This window comes from Athene noctua, chromosome 2, assembly GCF_965140245.1.
Source record: "Athene noctua chromosome 2, bAthNoc1.hap1.1, whole genome shotgun sequence".
In the NCBI taxonomy this organism is placed as follows: Eukaryota; Metazoa; Chordata; class Aves; order Strigiformes; family Strigidae; genus Athene; species Athene noctua.
Window position 1 is genome coordinate 96,576,181 of NC_134038.1, and position 19,172 is coordinate 96,595,352.

General features: G+C 44.1%; 1 protein-coding gene across 1 annotated transcript; it reads left to right on the forward strand.

Moving 5' to 3' along the window:
- The first annotated feature begins 4,827 nt into the window (after positions 1–4,827).
- GCNT2 (glucosaminyl (N-acetyl) transferase 2 (I blood group)) lies at positions 4,828–17,698 on the forward strand. Its single transcript, XM_074897894.1, has 3 exons — positions 4,828–5,774; positions 16,309–16,401; positions 17,508–17,698. Exons 1-3 carry the CDS (start codon positions 4,853–4,855, stop codon positions 17,696–17,698), a joined length of 1,206 nt encoding a protein of 401 aa, XP_074753995.1. The 5' UTR covers positions 4,828–4,852.
- Positions 17,699–19,172: the final 1,474 nt, after the last annotated feature.

The window sequence follows — 19,172 nt, forward strand, 5'->3', positions numbered from 1 at the left end:
TTGCTGTGAGTGCCGCTGGGTTGTGACTGTCCGGTGTCAGTGCGTCTGCCTGGGAGCTCCTATTTCAGGTAGGCTTGTGTTTTCTTCTCTTTGAAGAGCCAGTTACGGGCTGGGAAGTGCAGGAATGGGAGCGGCTGCTCGGAACAGGAAGAAAGGGAGGGCAGAGGAGAAGATACAGAATAAACTTTCACTGCTCCTGCTCTCAGACTCTGCTTTCTCTTTCCCTGTGTTACACAGTGCATATATATCTCCCAGCTCAGGCGGAGCATGTGAGTAAGGCACGCCTTAGAAGAGATTGCTGCCAGGCAGGGCTGCTCCAAGAGGAGTGTTTCGGCGTTGGGGAGACCACACATTGCATGACATTGCATGATCTGAGAAGTTTCATCTTGGTGCGAGAAGGTGTGAGGGATGAGGAAAACCTTGACTTGGGCACAGGACACTGAACTGTGGCTGCCTGCGCTTCCTAACCAGAAAAAACACACTGAGGAGAAATTGTTTCCTTGCACCAGCCTCACTGTGATTTTAACGATGGTGCCAATTCAAACTGACAGCTTTGCATGCGAGGCTGACAGCTTTGCATGCGAGGGTCATGAAAAGGAATGTCATGATACAGATGGTTTCTTCCTAACAATAAAATAGAAAATGCCAAGTGACTCCAGATAGACATGAAATGCATAACGTTTGTCACTACTGACCGATGCCAAACAGGAACTTAAAGCTGTGCATCTTGCCTGTGCAAAGCCTGTGCATCTTGCTTTTTAATTAGCTAGCATATTAGCTGAAACCAATTACCTATATTTATAAAAGCCAGGAGCAGTTTACTGATTACTAACTATGTTCCTATAATAGTATCTTGTTGTCTGGAAAGGTCTGTTCCCATTCATCAACATGGAAGACATTTCAATCTCTAATTCTACTGGGGAATGTGTTTCTACTGCAGGAGCCACACCAAAAGCTGCTCTCATGTTAAAACAAGAATTGCTACAATGCAGGTCCAGGGAACAATAGGAAGGAGTGGCACTGCAAGTCTCAGTCAGCAACCGTTTTACTTCAACCAGCACAAAACCCTTCTACACAGCTTCTGTCAAATAGCATGGTAAACTTGATCTCCTATTATAATTTTGTCCAGTAACTGGTTTTGCACCCAAAATATGCCAAGGTCCAATACAATCTGCAACAGGAGAAGCCATGGGCTTCATGAGGTCTCCAGCCACCTTGCTGTTTTTTCACTGACGCTTGCCGTTAACATGGTTCAGATTTACATCCAGATTTGGCTGCTCCTTGCATCTGAACTTCAGATGAATCTGTAAAATTGACAATTCACCAATACCTGAGAAAGAGTTTTTTCATTGAGGTGGCTCATGTGACTTGTACACTCTATTTCTTTGTTTTGCTGCTCTTTTATTTTGTGTGTGTGCGTGATTTCTGCCTGTAATCCGAGGCATGGATCTTATTTCATGAAGATCAGCACAAGGTAGAACTAGTAAAAAAAAAAAACAACACAAAAAACCCAAAGGTTTTGAGAGCTTGGTTTTCCACAGCAATCATTTGCATGTACGTTCTCAGGTTTTTAAATATTAACTGTGTCAGACAATTGAGGCACCAGGATTAAGAAGTAGCACCAAGCATGCAGCTTCTTTCCCCAAAGGCTAGTAGTACTGCAGGATCATGGTTAGTCTGGATTGCTGCAAGGGTGCTGTAGCAATGTCTGTTCAAGAAAAAAAACCCAACAAAACACACCAAAGCAAAGTTAAATCTTGCATTTCACTCCTATGATGAGCAGGCCTATCTCTTGTTTCCTCCATGTACCTTCCTTGTTTGCTACGGACCACACTAGAATGCAAACCTCGACACCTAAGAGAAAGCAGTCTCCTTAGATATATAATTTTTCAGTTCTTACAAGTTAGATATATATTTTTTCAGTTCTTAAAAGTTTTCCTGACTGTGTGGCAGGTTATACAGTACCCAATATAGTTTTAAAAGCATCTGAGCAGACAGTTTCAAAGGCATCTAAAAGTCTTGGAGGATTTCAGCCTTTGGTATTTCAGAAAAGCTACTGTGGGAGCTGTGTAAGACCTTTATTGTCTTAAACAAATTGCTTTCTACAGCAACCAGACCCTGCCCTCCACAACAGGATATGGCTGTTTCCTAAAGCAACCCTGCCCTCAACAAGAGGATGCAGCGCTGTCGAAAACTGGCTAAGCAGAACCAAGATATAATTTTGTAGCACACAACTTCCTTGGGAACGCTGGGGGCTCCTGCCATCCGACAAACCACCAGTTTGATTTGTACATACCCAGGCCTCTTGGAACACAAACCAAGTGCATGATGTGAGACCCTTAGCGCCTGCCCCTTTTCACAATGGCAACTCCTCCCGATCATAACATGAGAGAGGAGATAGGGTGGAGACTTTTATGCTTGAATACTCAGGTTTTGCGTTGCTGCGTGGGCACTCACCGCCCTCAGACCTGACTGTGCAGGACATTGCTGGATCCCAGGGTGGTGAACTCTCTCTCTCACCTTTTCCTTTCTTCTTCCCTTTCTCTCCTTTCTTTCTTTTCAGTAACCTCAGGCACAAAGGGTAATTGCTTTGCTTTATTGCCAGAAAATTAACTCCTCAGGTGATTCAAATGTGTAATCGAGAAATTTGTGTGGTTTGACTATTTGGTGTTGGTTCACCTTAAGTCACTCCAAGGTATCAGCTAAAGACCTCTTGTTAGTCTCTTCTTCTGTGGTACCTGTGCTCTCTGCCTCCAGCTGAGACTCCTCTAAGGAAATCCTGGCTCCTGCAGGAATGCTGGCACCTGCCCCCAGTTTCCCTCCCCCATATTTTCCTAACTCCAGCCGGATAGAGGTCTCATATTAAGACCATAGCACAGGGGAAGAAATGGGCTTGCAGCCAGTTGGCCCATTGAAGCAGGTAGGAAGACACTGGCCTCAAGGTCTGTGGAGTGGACAGAAGAGAGGAAGAGGCTGCCGACCTTATAGTCACCTGTGGTCATGGCAGTTTGTGTTACTAAGGTGTCAGGCAGGTGAGTGTTGTTTGCTTCTGCATGTAATTCACTGTAACAATCAAATAAGGGAGGAGCAATGGTTTGAAGCACTCCAGCACAGGCTCCCTAGGACAGCATTCACCGATAACTGAGCTGGGACATGTTTTCCCCTCATGGTGGTGGTTGTTGTGCACCTCTTTGCTAGACAGTCTCATCTCAGCAGCATGAGAATTGGATAGCAGTCTCATCTCAGCATCTGCTCATGTCTCTGAATTGTCTTTTAACAAGCTGTACTGTTAGGCTGTGGCAGCATTTTCCAGATGACTTGTCAGCACCATCATGTGAGTCTCCATTACTGCCTGGGACTTTGCACACCTCCGTTCCAGCCTCTCAGCTCCATCAGAACCGTCCTCTTTCCAAAGGCGCTGGTGTCTGTGGGGAAGGCTGCATTGGATCTCCAGTGTGACCATTGCTATCCTCACCTGTCCATGCTCACTCCCTGGTGAGCAGTGGCTCTGCCGCTTGCTGTCACCAGGTAAGCTTGACTGCCAGGTCTGTCCTGCACCAGTGCCCCTCCTGGGGGACGTTCTGGCCACAAGTCCTTACAGAGCTTCTCCAGTGCTCCTCTCCTCATTACAGCCTGTGACTGCAGCTAATGGGCTGAAGCCTGCAGCCTTCAATCTGTTTGAACAGAGAATCCCAGAGACTCTTTGGAGGGAGGAAAGTGCAGCTTCTGGGAGGGACCTGCTAGTGCCTGAGGTGAATTGTCTGCATGAGTTGGAAGGTAGGTGATGATGTTTCTGCCTCTGTAGCATGCTGGACTGCCCAATCAAAACATATATTGGCATAATCTCAGATCATCTGATATTGCCTCAGCATTATGTTTCACTGGAGCAAAAGGACATGATGTTGGAAAAAGTTTATATGCCCCAAACGTGCTGTCTCATGGCAGAAGATCCACATGTACAGACTCACAGTTGGAAGAGAGCAAGTTACCAAGTATTTCACTTTAGTCAGAGCTATGCCACAAGCTCTTATTGCATAAGCATGTTATACCAAATGCATGCATGGCTTTTAGAAACAAGAATGTCTCATCAGAAAGCCTAAGGTTAGCTTAAGTAGTTTAAATAGCAGGTTTTATTCAGTTCCTTGTGATGGATGTAAGTTTGGAGCTCATCTCAACTCACCCATAACACCTAACAGAAACTGACAGATTTCAAATTTACAGATGAAGAAAACATTACTGAAAAATGGCTCTGATATAACTCTACACAGAGGCAAAATGATTCTCCTCTTTCTTTTATGTGACTGTTGGTGGCCTTACAGGGTAGCATGGTCTGCTGAACAAGCCTTTCATAATTCTGAAGCAGTGATGACCGACACACTTGGGTGGTTCAAAATAAAAGTTCTCTAAGTAAAAAAATAGAATTATACAAGAGGTAAATATGAGGTTTTCCTGTCACAGGGTGCATGCATGAGAAGTTCTACAGCTATATGATACATGCAGGGAGAGTGGCGAGGGAGCAGTTAAGAACATACCCATAAATTGAATTCAGGGACACTGAAATATGTAGTGGCGGCTGTTCATTGCCAAGCCTGTAATTATGCAATATGTCTACTTAAATCTTCAGGGTGCTGTGGAGCAGCTTCCATCTGCAAGTTGTTTGCTACTTATGCTGCTTCTACATCAACGACCACGGAAGTATTAGTATTGAAAGTAAGGACAGCAGCTGCATACTATGCGTCAGATGGATGCATGCGTTCTCCAGCAGGAAGCAAGCGCAGCCAGCAAAACAAGCTGCGGTGTTTGATCTGACTTCTTTGCAGTATTTCAAGTGAGACTCTTCTTCTGAGCAGCAATGAATGCACTCAGATATTGCTTCTTTGCTGTCCTGATTCTCAGTGTTTCGCTTCCATTTGTTTTCTATGCTGTTAGTTTGCATGCACAAAACTCTCTTAGGAGACTGAACTTCTCAGTGAGTTCAGCTTTAGCAGAAGCCTGTAAATCACTTGTTGAAGATAAAGTATCTTTTCTGAAGGAAAATGCTTTAAAAACATCATTCAGAGAATCCAGCTGCACGGAGTATGTCACACAGAACCACTACATCACCCGCGCCCTCTCGGCCGAGGAAGCTGCCTTCCCCATCGCCTACGTCATGACCCTGCACAAGGATTTCGAGACCTTCGAGCGGCTCTTCAGAGCAGTTTACATGCCCCAAAACATCTACTGTGTCCACGTGGATGCCAAGGCACCGGCCCCGTTCCGTCAGGCTGTGCAGCACCTGGTGGGCTGCTTCCCCAACGCCTTCCTCGCCTCCCGGGCGGAGCGGGTGGTCTACGGCGGCGTGTCCCGCTTGCGGGCCGACCTCCACTGCATGAGAGACCTGCTGGCCTCAGCTGTGCCCTGGCGCTACCTGCTCAACACCTGCGGCCAGGACTTCCCCTTGAAGACCAACAGGGAGATCATCCGCCTGCTGAAGGGCCTCGGGGGGAAGAACATCACCCCTGGGGTGCTGCCACCCCCCCACATCACCGCACGCACCAAATATGTGCACAGGGAGCAATTATACTCCTTCTTTTCTTTCATGCTGTGGACATTTGTGCGCAAGGCGCCCCCACCACACAACCTGACCATCTACTTTGGCTCTGCGTATGTGGCCATCAGCCGGCCCTTTGTGGAGTTCGTGCTGCAGGACCAGCGTGCTGTTGATCTGCTGGCCTGGTCCGAGGACACCTACAGCCCCGATGAGCACTTCTGGGTGACGCTCAACAGGATTCCGGGTGAGTACACCTTCACTGTTGTTTTCTGCAGGCACACACATGCACGCACAGGTGTGCACATTCATGCACACAGGCACATATCTGATGTTGATTTTGACAAAGCCTAGATAGAAAACTTAATCGGATCATAATCGATATAAAAGGCTGACCCACCAAATAAGCTTACTTGCCCTTTTTGACTATTGAGAGAGAGATGACTCTGCCATGCAGGATGTGCATTACTGTTCTACATCTGAGAAGGAAGCAGCCTAGGGGATCTAAGTTCAAATTGAAATCCTTGGGCACTTCAGGTGATTTAAGCCTTTTACCTGTAGAAAACACATTCACTACAATGCTTACATATTTTAATATTTATTTCTTCAAGATGTTAATTTTGCTGGGGGAATTTTATTATTCGACAAGTAGAAGTCAGTTACTCCCTCTCTATTTATTTACTCCAGAGCCAGAAAATCTGAGTTCAGGCTAGAATCTGCTTCTAGTCTTCACGTGCTTTTCTGTGGGCACGCATGCATGCACACACACGAGCTCTCCCATAACACTTGCAAAAAACCCATGCTCTCATAACTACTGCCTAAACTCCATCATACAAGGTCAAGGATTTGTTCAGAGAAATGGAATTAGAGCCAGTGTTTTCATCTTTACCTTGTGTATTTACAATTAGTTTTACCTTGTCCATATGACTGGGAAAGGGTCAGAAGATGCAAAGGACTTATCCATGCACATTGCTTTTAGAAACATGTGGTAGGACTTTACTACTCCTGACTCCCTAGAGCTTCACATCAGCCCAAAGCAGGGATATGATAAATGGCAGCAAGGATAAATTCCTTCTCCCGTCTTTCTTTTTCTTTCCACCCTCTCCCTACTGTAAGTTGTGGGAGACGAAAACAGGGAGCAGTAACAGAGAGGCAGAGCATGTCTGCTTTAATCTGAGCAGCAGACACTGGGTCCATTTTGCAAGGCCAGCCTGCTTTCAAATTATCACGTAACATTCTGTGAGAATAGTGCTTGCTCTCCAATAACTATATTTTATAACTGGCATTCACAAGATGCACAAATGATTACTGATAGAGATATTTATGGTATAATAATCAGCATATGTTATTTGTCGCTAGCTGACTTTTCCAGGAAGCTGTTTGCCGTGATCTTATTATAGTCCATTGCCACAGAAGCGATAAACTTGGGACCAGATATATTCTCCACAATCAGAAAGCTTTAGGTGCTTGCCATTGGTTGTACTGTACTGTGTAGCTTACATAGGCTGCGTATTTCATTGTTTATTTCCAGGATCATGGCCATATGCTTTCCTGTGTTGTACACTGGCGTAACATTTTTTTGTTCCTTTTCTCTTTGTACCCAAAAGATGCAACCTTTCCACAGCAGATATGTATGTTTCCTCTTCCTTGTTTTTTCTGCCATCACTTTAAGGTGCTCAGCCGAAAATGACCATGCAGGTCTGACAGATGTACTCAGGGGCTGCTGTTGTCAAGGATTTTGAATCCAAACTTGTAAGTGTAGCATAGGGTATCAGACACTCACTTAAATGTATCTAAGTCAGATCCAGAGCTCTGAGCAACTCTCAGTGCACAGGGTGTTAGCCTGGGACTCAGTTCCCAGCTTTAACAAAAACCTCTTGTCCAAGTTTGACCAAGATACTACCTTTTAGCTTTTCAGGCATATCAAAGGGAGATAATAGTGTCAGTCAGTGGTCCAGCTGTCAGAACAAGTAGAGGCCTCCAGGCAAATAGAAAGCATTTAAGGACCAGTTTGGATGGACAGCGTATCATGAAAACGAAATCAAACAGGCATTTGTAGTTTCAGACAGTCGTGATAATCTCAGTTCAGATAAAACAAAGCTGTTTGGTCCCCAAATCTTAAAATAGCGTGCTTATGACATGCAATGAAGACCAAGATTTTTTTAGCCTCTTAAAAGCTAAAGACTTTCAATTCCCATTCACCTGGTTTTCAAATGTCTTATCTTTAGTATTTATCTCAGACCATTTATCTCCCACATGACTCCCATGTGACAGAAAATTCTTGAAAGTCACTTTTCAGATAAGAAAGGGAAGCATGGGGAAATTAAGCGAAAGTATTTGCGAAGTATGTAGGCCTGAAGTGACTGACCCTAAATCAGTTCCCCCAGGTCTCACAAGAAGCATGCACAACCACAGTGCAGGTCAGTCCCAAATCCCAGGCCAGCAGCATAACCACTGGGCCATCTTTGCCCTCTGTGCTCACACAGAGCAGAAAGTAGGTTGTGTTCACCATGGCAGAGGTGTGCCTCCACAGTTCATGCTGCTGAGTCCTTCAGGGTAACTTTACTGAAACATCTTCCAAGCCAAAGTCCTGTCCTGACTTTCATGTGATACGGTCACAGCATATGCATGACTTGGGATACAGGCAATCTCAGGATTACTTCTCTGGTGGAACCAAACCAGAAGATGTACATCTAGTGCACTGCAGCAACTAAGTGGGACACAGGGATCCCAATGGGGGAACAGTCTGCACCACTGCCAAGCACAGTGCTGGTCCTAAAGTTCACACTAGCAACTATGTGCCAGTAGAAGACTTCGAAATGTCAAGGGCTAATGTTGTTAAGGAGCTAGATGGTGCCTGCTCTTCCACAGCTGCTGTCTTCTACCAGCATGCTGTTTTGGGTGGTCCTTCCTTAGCTTTACGTTTCTCCTGACTAAATATTCTTTCCTTGTTCTCCATCTCTTGCCATTTCACCCATACTGAACCTCACCTGTTTTTTAACATTCCCCTTTCCTATTGCTTTTCGCCCCTGATGGTAAGTGCAAGAGATTGCAGCTTCTGGTACTCATCCAGGATCCTTGTTCCTGGATACCACAAAAAAACTCTCATGAGAACATTCACATCCAGACACACTGCTTTTTCCACCTCACTCCAAGTAACAACATCAGTAACATCATCCAAGTACCCACATCTCCAACTCAGATGCACATAAGGCAGGGAAGTGTGGGGACACACTAGGCTACCGGGGGATCACTTGTTTGGAGCATTGGGCTCAGTTTAGCAGAGATGCAATGAGTATTGCCAGTCCCAATATCAGAGCTGTTAAATCCTTAGCAATCCCCTCAGACTCTGAGCTGCGAGAGAAAGTTTGCATATAGCAACTGGCTGTTGCCACATGCAATCGCCCACTCACTCCCTGCCCTGTACCAGTGCCCAGATATGTTCTGGCAACAGAGCAAGGCTGCAGAGGCATCCTGCCATGCTACAGTAGCCCTTCTAAACATCCATGGAAGCTTAGAAGTATGGGGGGGATGGGGAGAAAAGGAGCACCATGTCCATTTTGCTCTTGTGGCAGTCCAGGAGGGACATTGGGTACACAGCATGCCACCACTGCATGCTGCAAACCCAGACAAACTTTTACATCAGTATGAATTTGAGGTAGTTGATTACCAGAGGAGGTAGCCCACAGTCTCCTGTGCGAGCTCGCAAACCCAGATCACTCTCTGATCTGAATGGGCAGATCCCAGAACCACAGGGCCTCCGGCAGCTTCCCATCAAGCACAGGCACCTGGGCACATCAGCAACCTCTACCCAGTATGTCTGAGTGAGGTTTTTTTCTCCTGTTGCTGCTAATCTGACACAGAAATTGGGAATCCATGAAAGATGATGTTGCATTCTAGCTTGTGCTTACTTTTTCAAGGATTCACCCAACTGTGTGCCAACCACAATTTTAAACGTTTTTGGCACGGTTGCATTTTGTGCCTAAGTGCAAAGAATCACACTCAAATCAGCTCTCTCCAAGCAGGATGAAGGTTGTGAACATATTCATTCACTTTGTCAATGATTGAGAAGGAATGAAAATGATGAATAGTTTTGTTTGTGAGTGGAGCGTTAAACCACCCATGCTGATGGCAACTCCTTAGTTGGGAGCTGAATGGTAGACAGAAAAATAAGGAAGAGCATTGACATACAGTATGTCTCAGGTAGTGGCAGGCATGTGGCAGGTACTAGCCAAATTAGTATGCTCTCAAGAGAGAAGGGAGCTGTCCTTAAAATTTTGCTGCAGTTTATCTGAAGCAGTAGCTTTACATCTAAATGAGAGATGGTGGCTCTTAAGGAACATCTCATTCACATCCCGTGGATGTAGGGGTGAGATACAAGAGTAATACAAGAAAACTCTGAGTAGCCCTGCTAGCACATTAATCAATCATGTTAGCCATTTCCTTGTTTTTAAGTTTTTATAAGGCCATTTGCTTGTACAGACCTGTGCTTTTCCCAGATGATTTGGCTTTCACTGAGCTCCTCACTACAGCAATTTGATCATTCAAAACTACTTTAGTACCTCTCCATTCCACTGTTGTTTGTAGACAGGCTCTTGGAACAACCTTCTTTGCAATGCACACATCATAATAATATGCACTATTGTGGTTCTGTTCTGCTTGTTAAAATTGTTTCTTTTCCTTAGCTTACTGCCCATCCTTCAAAAGACAGACAGGCAGTCAGAGACACAGCTTTTAAATATGATTCCAGTCAGTGATGCTAGTTGAATAAGCCATGTTCTAGAAAAAAGTATTTTGTACCTATGTCTGCAGTGTTACTCATACAATTAATCCTCATTCTCTTGTTCACATTCTCCATTATTTTAATGAGACTTCCTGATTGAGCAAGAAATTCTCATAGAAATAAGGCATAAAAATATAGGGATTTTCCTGTGACTGTTCCTGAGTCTCATGCCCACGAAGCTGTTGTAATTTCATCACCAAAACCTTCCTCTTGAAAAACCTGCTTAAGGGAAGATGTTGCAACACAGTCACAGCAATCACAAAAACACCTTCATGGCAGAGTTTCCTGAAAAATTGAGTCCTCTATCCACTATTCAGGTATTATAGTTCATCTGAGAGATATAACTTAAAATAGGGTTTGGTCTCTGTGCAATCCGTGGTCACTGGAATTTAAGTACTGCTTTCAATAGGAGCAATACTTTGCTTCACAGCCAATTGGTTGCTTCTTACTAAAACACTACTGAGTGATGACAGGATAAGAGTTTTTGAAAAGCCACAGCTAATAAATGGGCTTATGTTCCTGTGTGTTTATGTGCCTGTGCTTGATTCTCCTTTATCTTTACAACTATCAGACAGTGGTGTAATAGGCTTCAAACAGCACAACTCCTTGAAGAACAGAATTGGATGAGAGTAATTACGGGAAGAATTTTTTTCTTTCTGAATTCTGGCATCAGGTAATGTCTGTCACAACTCATGCATGTAATCAACTAAACTTCAGTCCATCTGCAATAACAGAGACTTTTCTTGATGTTCCGAGATGCTGAGCTGCCAACAGCCCTTGTTTTTGTTCGGGGGGAACTCCAGTCAGGCAACCTGAACCTGTCGCTATCTTTCACCTCTGAGAAAATTCATTTGACCACACCTAAAGCTGCATTATGCATGTTGAGAGACAAACCCTGCTGCCAGGACCATGCCTGGGCAGCTGCGGTAGAAGCTGGTAGAACCATGCCTGAACAGGTGCCAGGGTGGGCACCGGTGCTTTCTACAGAGTGGCTCTCCTGTTGGTCATCCTTGGTGCCTAGGATGTCTCCTCAGGTCCAGGTCTGGGAAGCAGGGGTTTCCTCAACAGCCCTGTAGAGTTCAGCTCCTCTGATGCAGGACTGCAACCCTGCCAAAGGCACTAGAGTTAGTTTATGGGTCAATAAGAGCTCAGAAAAACCCTCAAAAAATATCACCAAAGGAAGATACTAGAACTGAGACCCTTTTCTTATTATCCATTGAATGATTGAACACAGGAGGTGCAGTTTAGCTCTTATAACTGTCAATAGCCTGATGACTCAAGGAGATGGCATGCATTGTCTTAATTCAGACTGCTGCTTTTAAATAATCTTCTTTTTTTTTTTTTTTTTTTCCTGAGTTTTATTTCCTTCTCTCCAGGTTCTGAGGTCTGCTTTAGAGCTTGACACTCCTGAGTTTATTTTAGTTAATGCCTCAGCCCTTCACACACAGAGTTTGGATTTACATACACCACAGAAATGAAAATATATGGTGGCAAAATAAAAAAGAGAGCTTTGTACATCTTTAAGGAGGGGTGGTGCATTTTTTTTCTCCATTGTTTCAGTCTCATCTTGAGAGAAAATATCTTCTTCTGAGAGTCCCCCATATCTTTACCAGACACCTCTCTCCCATGCACAGGTGGGAGAACTTGTTTTGCAGGATAAACAAGAAAACAGACAAACCAGGATTCCAGAGCAAATCATTCTTACATGCTCTCTTATGCGGCCGGTCAAACAAATTCTTCTTGCTGTACAGGGTTAAGAGGTGATCTTTTCTATCCTACCCACATTTTCTCATCAGCTTCTCTCCATCTTCCTAACACTGACCCTTGATTTCTCCCTATTGCAGTTCTGTAAGATGACAAAAATTGAAAAAAAATCAACAAACCAAACCTAACTAACTGTTGGAGAACCTGAAAGGGACTAAAATAGATTGGATGAACCTGAGAGTGAAGCCCTGTGTCCACAAGTGGGATTTCTCATGAAGCTGGGAGGGTTGCAAGTGGGGTGGCCACCACCAGAAGGCAGGGCCAGCCCCTTGCGCCCAGCACTGCCAGCACCAGCCTGGGGGCTCTGTCTGGAAACCCACCATGAAGGCGGCCGGTTCAGGGAGCACCCTGGGGTGCCGGGCCAGCTGTGGGAGGTGGCGAGACCACCCTTCCCAAGTGCAGGAGGCAGCTTGTGGCACTGCATTTCACAGGCCAGCCTTGCATTTGTGTCCTCTCAGCCGTGGGACCGCCTGCGAGGTGCCAGCCAGGCCAGGGGCAGGCCCAGGCTGGCAGTGCGAGCCATGCAGGGCCGGCGGCGGGTGGCAGGGCTGCTGGTGGCCGCCACAGTGCTGCTGGGCACTGCCGTGTTGCCGCGGCATGGCAGGTGGCAAGTGGTGGGCAGCGGGGGCTCCCCGGAGGCCACGGTGCTGGAGCGACGATGCACTGCTGGCGGGACAGGCCTCCTGCCTGAGGGGTGGGCAGCTGCAGCCAGTGCTGCGGGCAGCTCCCTGCAGCGCCTGCGTGTCGCACAGCCGCTACATTGGCCGAGGAAGCTGCCTTCCCCATCGCCTACGTCATGACCCTGCACAAGGATTTTGAGACCTTCGAGCGGCTCTTCAGGGTACATGCCCAAAACATCTACTGCGTCCATGTGGATGCCAAGACACTGGCCCCATTCCCGCAGGCTGTGCAGCGCCTGGTGGGCTGCTTCCCCAACGCCTTCCTCGCCTCCCGGGTGGAGCAGGTGGTCTACGGTGGCACCTCTGGCCTGCAGGCCAACCTCCACTGCTTATCTTAACTTCCACCATCAGCACCACTTTCAGACAAACTATATTTATAAGAACAGGATCCCAGAACAGCTTTCGAATCTGAAATCAGTTGCTGAAACAAATATTGAAAGGAAAATGTGGTAAATGAATCTTTCCCCCCCCCTCCCTGTGCTAAGGTATAGTTTTTCCTACTCTTTAATTAACTTACAAAAATGCCTGGTTTACTCAATCTGGGAGATGGTGAATACCGTGAACTCAGCAGTTTTGTATTCCTGGAAGGCAGTACCTTCCAGTGTTTTTGTGGATGTCCTGGAGTTGTTCCTGTTTTGTCAGTCATCTTTCTGCTTTCCCACTGTGTCAGCATTTTCCAAGTCTTTCTGCACATCACATTTATTGCCATCTGTTATGAACAGGTTTTTAATTTGGGATGATAATGCATGTCCCAGGCCATTTAAAGTGTTTATCCCCTGCCATCACTGCCTCTTTTTGTCTTTTATAAAGTGTTATCTCTAGCTTAATGCTTTCTGTGGAAGAGTAACATTTTCTGAATTTTCTCCAGGACAAAAACCACACATTTTGGCACGTCATTTTATTTGATAATGGCCTAGTATACAGAGGGGAAGAAATAAAGTCATGAAGTTCTGGTTATAGCTTCCACATATCTCTGTTTATGACAAAGTGCTATGGTGGTTCTGCTGTTGGATCATACAGTCTTTTAGTATCTGATATAAAAGTCATGACTTGGTATTTGCAAACAACCATCCTTACTTACCAGGAACAAACTATCCTTAAAAACACAGAGCACAGCAAGCAAACAAAAAAAAAAGCCCTGATGCTTAACCTTTGTCCCATCCAATTTCTAAAAAAAACCCAACCCCAAACCCAACCCTTTCTGACATTATACAGTGCCTTTAGGGTTTTGTTTGTCCTTCACTGTGCTCTTCTTCAAGATCACAAGCAAAATAGTTGTTGGGTTACAGTAACTGTAGAGGTACTGTACTTGTTACCATCTAGGAAAGGAACATAAAACACCAAAATAGCAACAAAATCTTACTTTGCTTTCACCTTTATTTTTTAGAAGACACCAAGGTTGGGATGATGACACACTCTCAGCTACTGTTTTGGCACCGAGGGCTTCTTGCACGTGCTGCAGTCACGGGTTGAAATAGTGATTTACAGAACTGCTGGCAAATCAGCCCATTTAGGATTATGGTTAACCAGCAAAATAAACAGCTTATATTAATACACATTTTAAATGAAGTTATGAAAATCAGGAAGATGGACTAATTAGCCTTAAAGAAAGAGATGAGGTCAGAAATGGAGATTAAAATGTCAATTTCATTTTAGTTAAAATCATATTTGAAGGGCTTAGGTTCCCTGAGATTTGTTGTCATCTCATTGTAAATTGAGGAAAATGGCTGTCTTTTCAATATAAAGAGTTAGTACAAATGATCTAATAATAGAAAAGTTATGAAAATGTTTTAATAAAAAGCTTCATAATTGCTTCCCTGCCATTCACATGTGTTTCCTTTAAAGGGAAAACAGGAGGAAGTATGACTAACAGGCTTTAAATATTCCTGTTCAAAATCTGGAAGAAAAACGCTTGAACACATTTAGCTGTTAAAATAGCTTAACTTTTGAATCAGCTATGGTTAGGCTATTACCAGGGGTTATTAGTATTTATTAGTAGTAATAATACTTAACACTGTTATCACTATCAGACTACCCACCCCCTGAGCACACAACAGAGATTGACAAAAATCGCAGAGTTTTGCTAGCCAAGAGGGCTGTCTGCTCCAGGGGGCTCTGGGATGGGGGCTGAGCTCCAGTGGTGGGTGAGCAGCAGTAATGCCCCAGCTTGCCCTGTCATCCTCCCGGCTCCAGCCTCCCTTTGCGCTGGGGTGCACAGGGAGCAGCTGCGTTGGTATGAATCCTCTCCTCCCCGGTTACTGCCACCAGTGCTGGTGCTTCTGTTGCATTTGGTAAAAAGCTGGAGTCCCGGGTACTCCTTGGTGGTAACACTGCGGTAATTCTTTGCATTTGAGCAAGTCAGTCTTTGCCTTCAGCTTCATTAGGAGAAAGAAGAAATGATGTCTGCATTCTTGTACCTGCTGACATGCACGTTGGCTCCCCACACATTGCCTGTTCTGCCACTTGATAGCTCAGGGGCAGCGCTATGGTCATTGCTTGCTGGGCAGGAAATAAGATGGCTAGTTTCTTCCAAGCAGTCACATAAGTTATATAGAAGTGTTTGTGCCACAGTGAGAAATTGGGGCTTTTCCAGCTTTTCTTAGAAAAGTGGTTTGTACATCAGGTGGTGGTCACACAGTCTGTATCATTATTTTGTTCTCCAACAACTGATTGAGCCAATAAGAAAGACAAAATTTGCTGAACAGATGAGTTCATAGAAACCTTTTATTATTTTATGCCTTTGCCTTTTTTTTTTTTCTTTTTTCTTTTCTGTATTCTGAAGACAGTTTTAGGAAATAGTCCAACCTGTTATAGTTACTGCTTTGCACTGAAGATACTGAAATCCCCTTGACTCACAGCAGTTGCCTATACATTGCATACACGTTGCCTGTTTCCTCTTCAGCAAATACCAACCACTGCATGTTCAGAATTTCTCTCTTCATTACTTAAAATGCATGTTTACCAGGTTATAGCAGGAGTTGATCATTTACTGATGAGGAGAAGTCCTCCTACTAGTTCATCTCCTAGATAGGTCCTGTGATCTGCCTAGACTTATTATTATATAACATTATAGGCTATAATTGAGTTTCAACCTCTCCATCCAGTTATATCACGCTTGAATTTATTTTGTTAGCCTCTTATAAAAAAAACCCAAACCAAAACAACAAAAAAAGGGAAGTATTTACCACTAAATTCATGTGAAGGAACTAGGTGTTGGTGGCCCAGTATTCAAATAGCCCTCGGAGGGCAGTCTGGTTGGGAAGGTGACATAAGCAATCATACATGCATGCAGCATCCTCCTGAGGCTGTTGCAAAGGAGGGATTTTATTTCTCAAGTGAAATGTTTAAGTCTCTTGGGCTGACATCTTGTTTATGTCATGAAACCTGTTTCAATGAAGAGACTTGACAACAAGGTTATAAGCCAGGCATCTGTTGATGCATATTCCTAAGTATTTCATCCCAGTTCCATGGAGAATGGTCCTAGAGAGTGGACATAGACCTGCATATAGCTGTTAAAAGAACAAATTATTTGATTTTCTGTTATCTAATTGCAGGTGTCCCAGGCTCCATGCCCAACGCATCATGGGAAGGTGACCTGAAAGCAGTGAAGTGGATTGATATGGAAGAGAGCCATGGAGGTTGTCATGGTAATGTGTACATTTTTCTCCATTTCTTCTTCCTGTTCATACAGTGAAAACCACCTGATTGTTGTTCTTGTACTCCTACAACTCTTTAGACAGCACTTCAATGGAGACAAAACATTAGAAAGAAGTAATTTCCTTCATAGTCCACATGTGAATGATAGTGAGAATCAGGAATTCTATAGAATATATCACCCTTGGAAAGGGGGATATTTGGCAGCTCTTAGGACTCATATGAGTTAGCTGTCTACTTTCTTGAAGGCCTTGCGGGAATTTTCTCACAGATGGGTGGGAATAACCCACATGTATGTCCCACACGGGGACACAGATGTGCTAAAGCCAGCAGCAGTGTGCAGGGCAGGTGTCCTGTGTGATCTCAGACAAATCCCAGCTCTCAGCTGGCCTCTGATGCCTGCCAGAGCCACAGCTGATGCAGAACCTAAGGAGCTATGGGCTGACGATGATGGCTGAGCTCTTGAGTTCTCCTATGTCACGTTACTTCATAACATGACACTAGCAGTAGATACACTTAGTTTTTCAGTCACTGGTTTGACCATGGCGTACTGCTAACACTTCTGACATATCCAAGCGGGACAAGACAGGGACTATCAAAATGCTAATGATACAAATTTTATTTCAAGAATTCTTAATCTATAACATAGTTGTTTGTATTGAGGAGAAAAAAATTTGAGAACTTCAGTCAGCTTCAATCACAGCAGTTTCATACCAGCATAACTATACTGAGGTGAAATTATACCAGTATTGCCCAGAATTAGTTAGTGGAAAATCTAGTATGAGTAAGAGTATCAGTTTATCTTCACTGGCAGAAGGAAATTCCCCTTTTCTGTGTTTCAGTCTTGTCTGAGAAAGAGTCTTAAGTAGTAGCACTTCTTTTCTGAGCTAACTCCTTATTTTGCTCATTATTTATTCTGAAGTAACTTTCTTCATTTCATCCCATTGTTCATACTTATTCCCACTGCATGTCCATTAGACCTTTTAGTATGTTTCTTGTGTAGGAGATTATTTATAGTGGCTTTGTAGATAAAACATCTTAAAAAGAATGATTTGGATCCTTGATTCTGACATTGCTTTTTTTCTTTTACTTTTGGCAGGCCATTATGTCAGAGGCATTTGTGTATATGGAACAGGTGACCTTAAGTGGCTTTTTAACTCCACCTGTATGTTTGCAAATAAGTTTGAGCTCAAAACATACCCCCTGACTGTGGAATGCCTGGAGTTGAGACATCGGCAGAGAACCTTATCCCAGAGCGAGGTTCAGGTGGAACCCAACTGGTATTTTTAGCTAGCAAAACCACAGGCTACAACATCAATAAAAGTGGTCAAGAGAACAACAGCAGCAATCTTAATTTTTGTTGTACATAAGCTCATGAGATGGGTTTCTTTAGGATGTTCTGTAGATACAGTTTGCGTTGGCTTGACTCACACTGCCTGCAAATTTCACCTTCCACTTCACACCTGGAGGCCAAAGTGTGAGAGATCCAAAAAGACACCAGGGCAAAGCTCCTTGTGCAGCTGGAGGAGCTTTGCACTTTTGCCATTTTTAATGGGCTGTTTCCTAGCTCCAGTTTTTATTTTGCTATACTGTCATTGTTATCTTTTTCTACAAAAATATAAACAGAATCATGAATCCCTGGCAATTCTCATGTCTAAAAGACAAGTGTGCACATTTGGTAATCAAAAAGGTAATGAGTCACTGTCAGCAAGATCTTAAAAAAGCAGGAACACAACTGCTGGCTGCACATACAGACACTGTTCTGGCAAAGATACTGATATTTACTGCAGAGAACTGACAGAAAAGTACTGGAAATGGAATGACGCTGCTGCATTTCCCAGATCTTACCTGCTCTTTAAATATCTGTCAGGACAAGGTTTGTAAGAGAGAACAGCTTCTTTTACTAGATCAGTGGGTGTGGTTCAAAAAATCAGATAGGCTTTCAGGCACAGGAGCCCTTCTCCATGTCTGAAATACAGGGGTTTGTGTATTTGTCTTGGCCAACCAGCAGAAGTGGAAAGAATAAAAAAACTCTCTACAAGCAGATTTGGGCCCACCAGTGTCCTTAGATCGTCATGTGTAAGGACACAGAGGGAGAGATGGAAAGCCGAGAAGGAAGCAGCAATATAAATATTTTCAGGACTGAACAAGCAGTAACTGAGCTCTGGCAATAACTCAGTAATCCTGTGTCATATTTTGATATGCCACAAGCCTTCTTCCCAAGTTTACTTCCTTTCATCTTCCTATAATGGTTAGTGCACATACTTAACCTTGGGGTTTACTTCATCACAGCCCTAATTTTATTCCCCAATAACAGCCACTAGAGGGAGGCCAACAAATACCTGAACAGATTTTCCCTTCCAAGTCTACATAACCCATTAAAGCACACAAAATCTCAACAGACTAGGCATGCCACAGAGAAAAAATCAGTGCTTGGGAATATTTCAGTCTGAAAAACAGAAGGTAAAAGTTATGGGTATTGGTCATTATGTCCTAAAAAAAACAAAGCAAGGAAACTAAACTATGAATGCTTCTTCCTGTAGCTATGATGGTTTTATTTACATGGCAGGTTAGCAACACCACTGAGTGACCTAGTCAGCAGCACAGAGGCAGTATAAATTCGGATGCCTGAATCTAAGGAGATTGTGTGCGGCTCTCCTGTCTCTCTTCTGAACAAGCAATGATGGCTCAAAGAGTACCTCTTGAGTAACAGCAATTTACCACCAACTTTATTTAAACCATTGCTAATTTCAGGGCCTTTTAA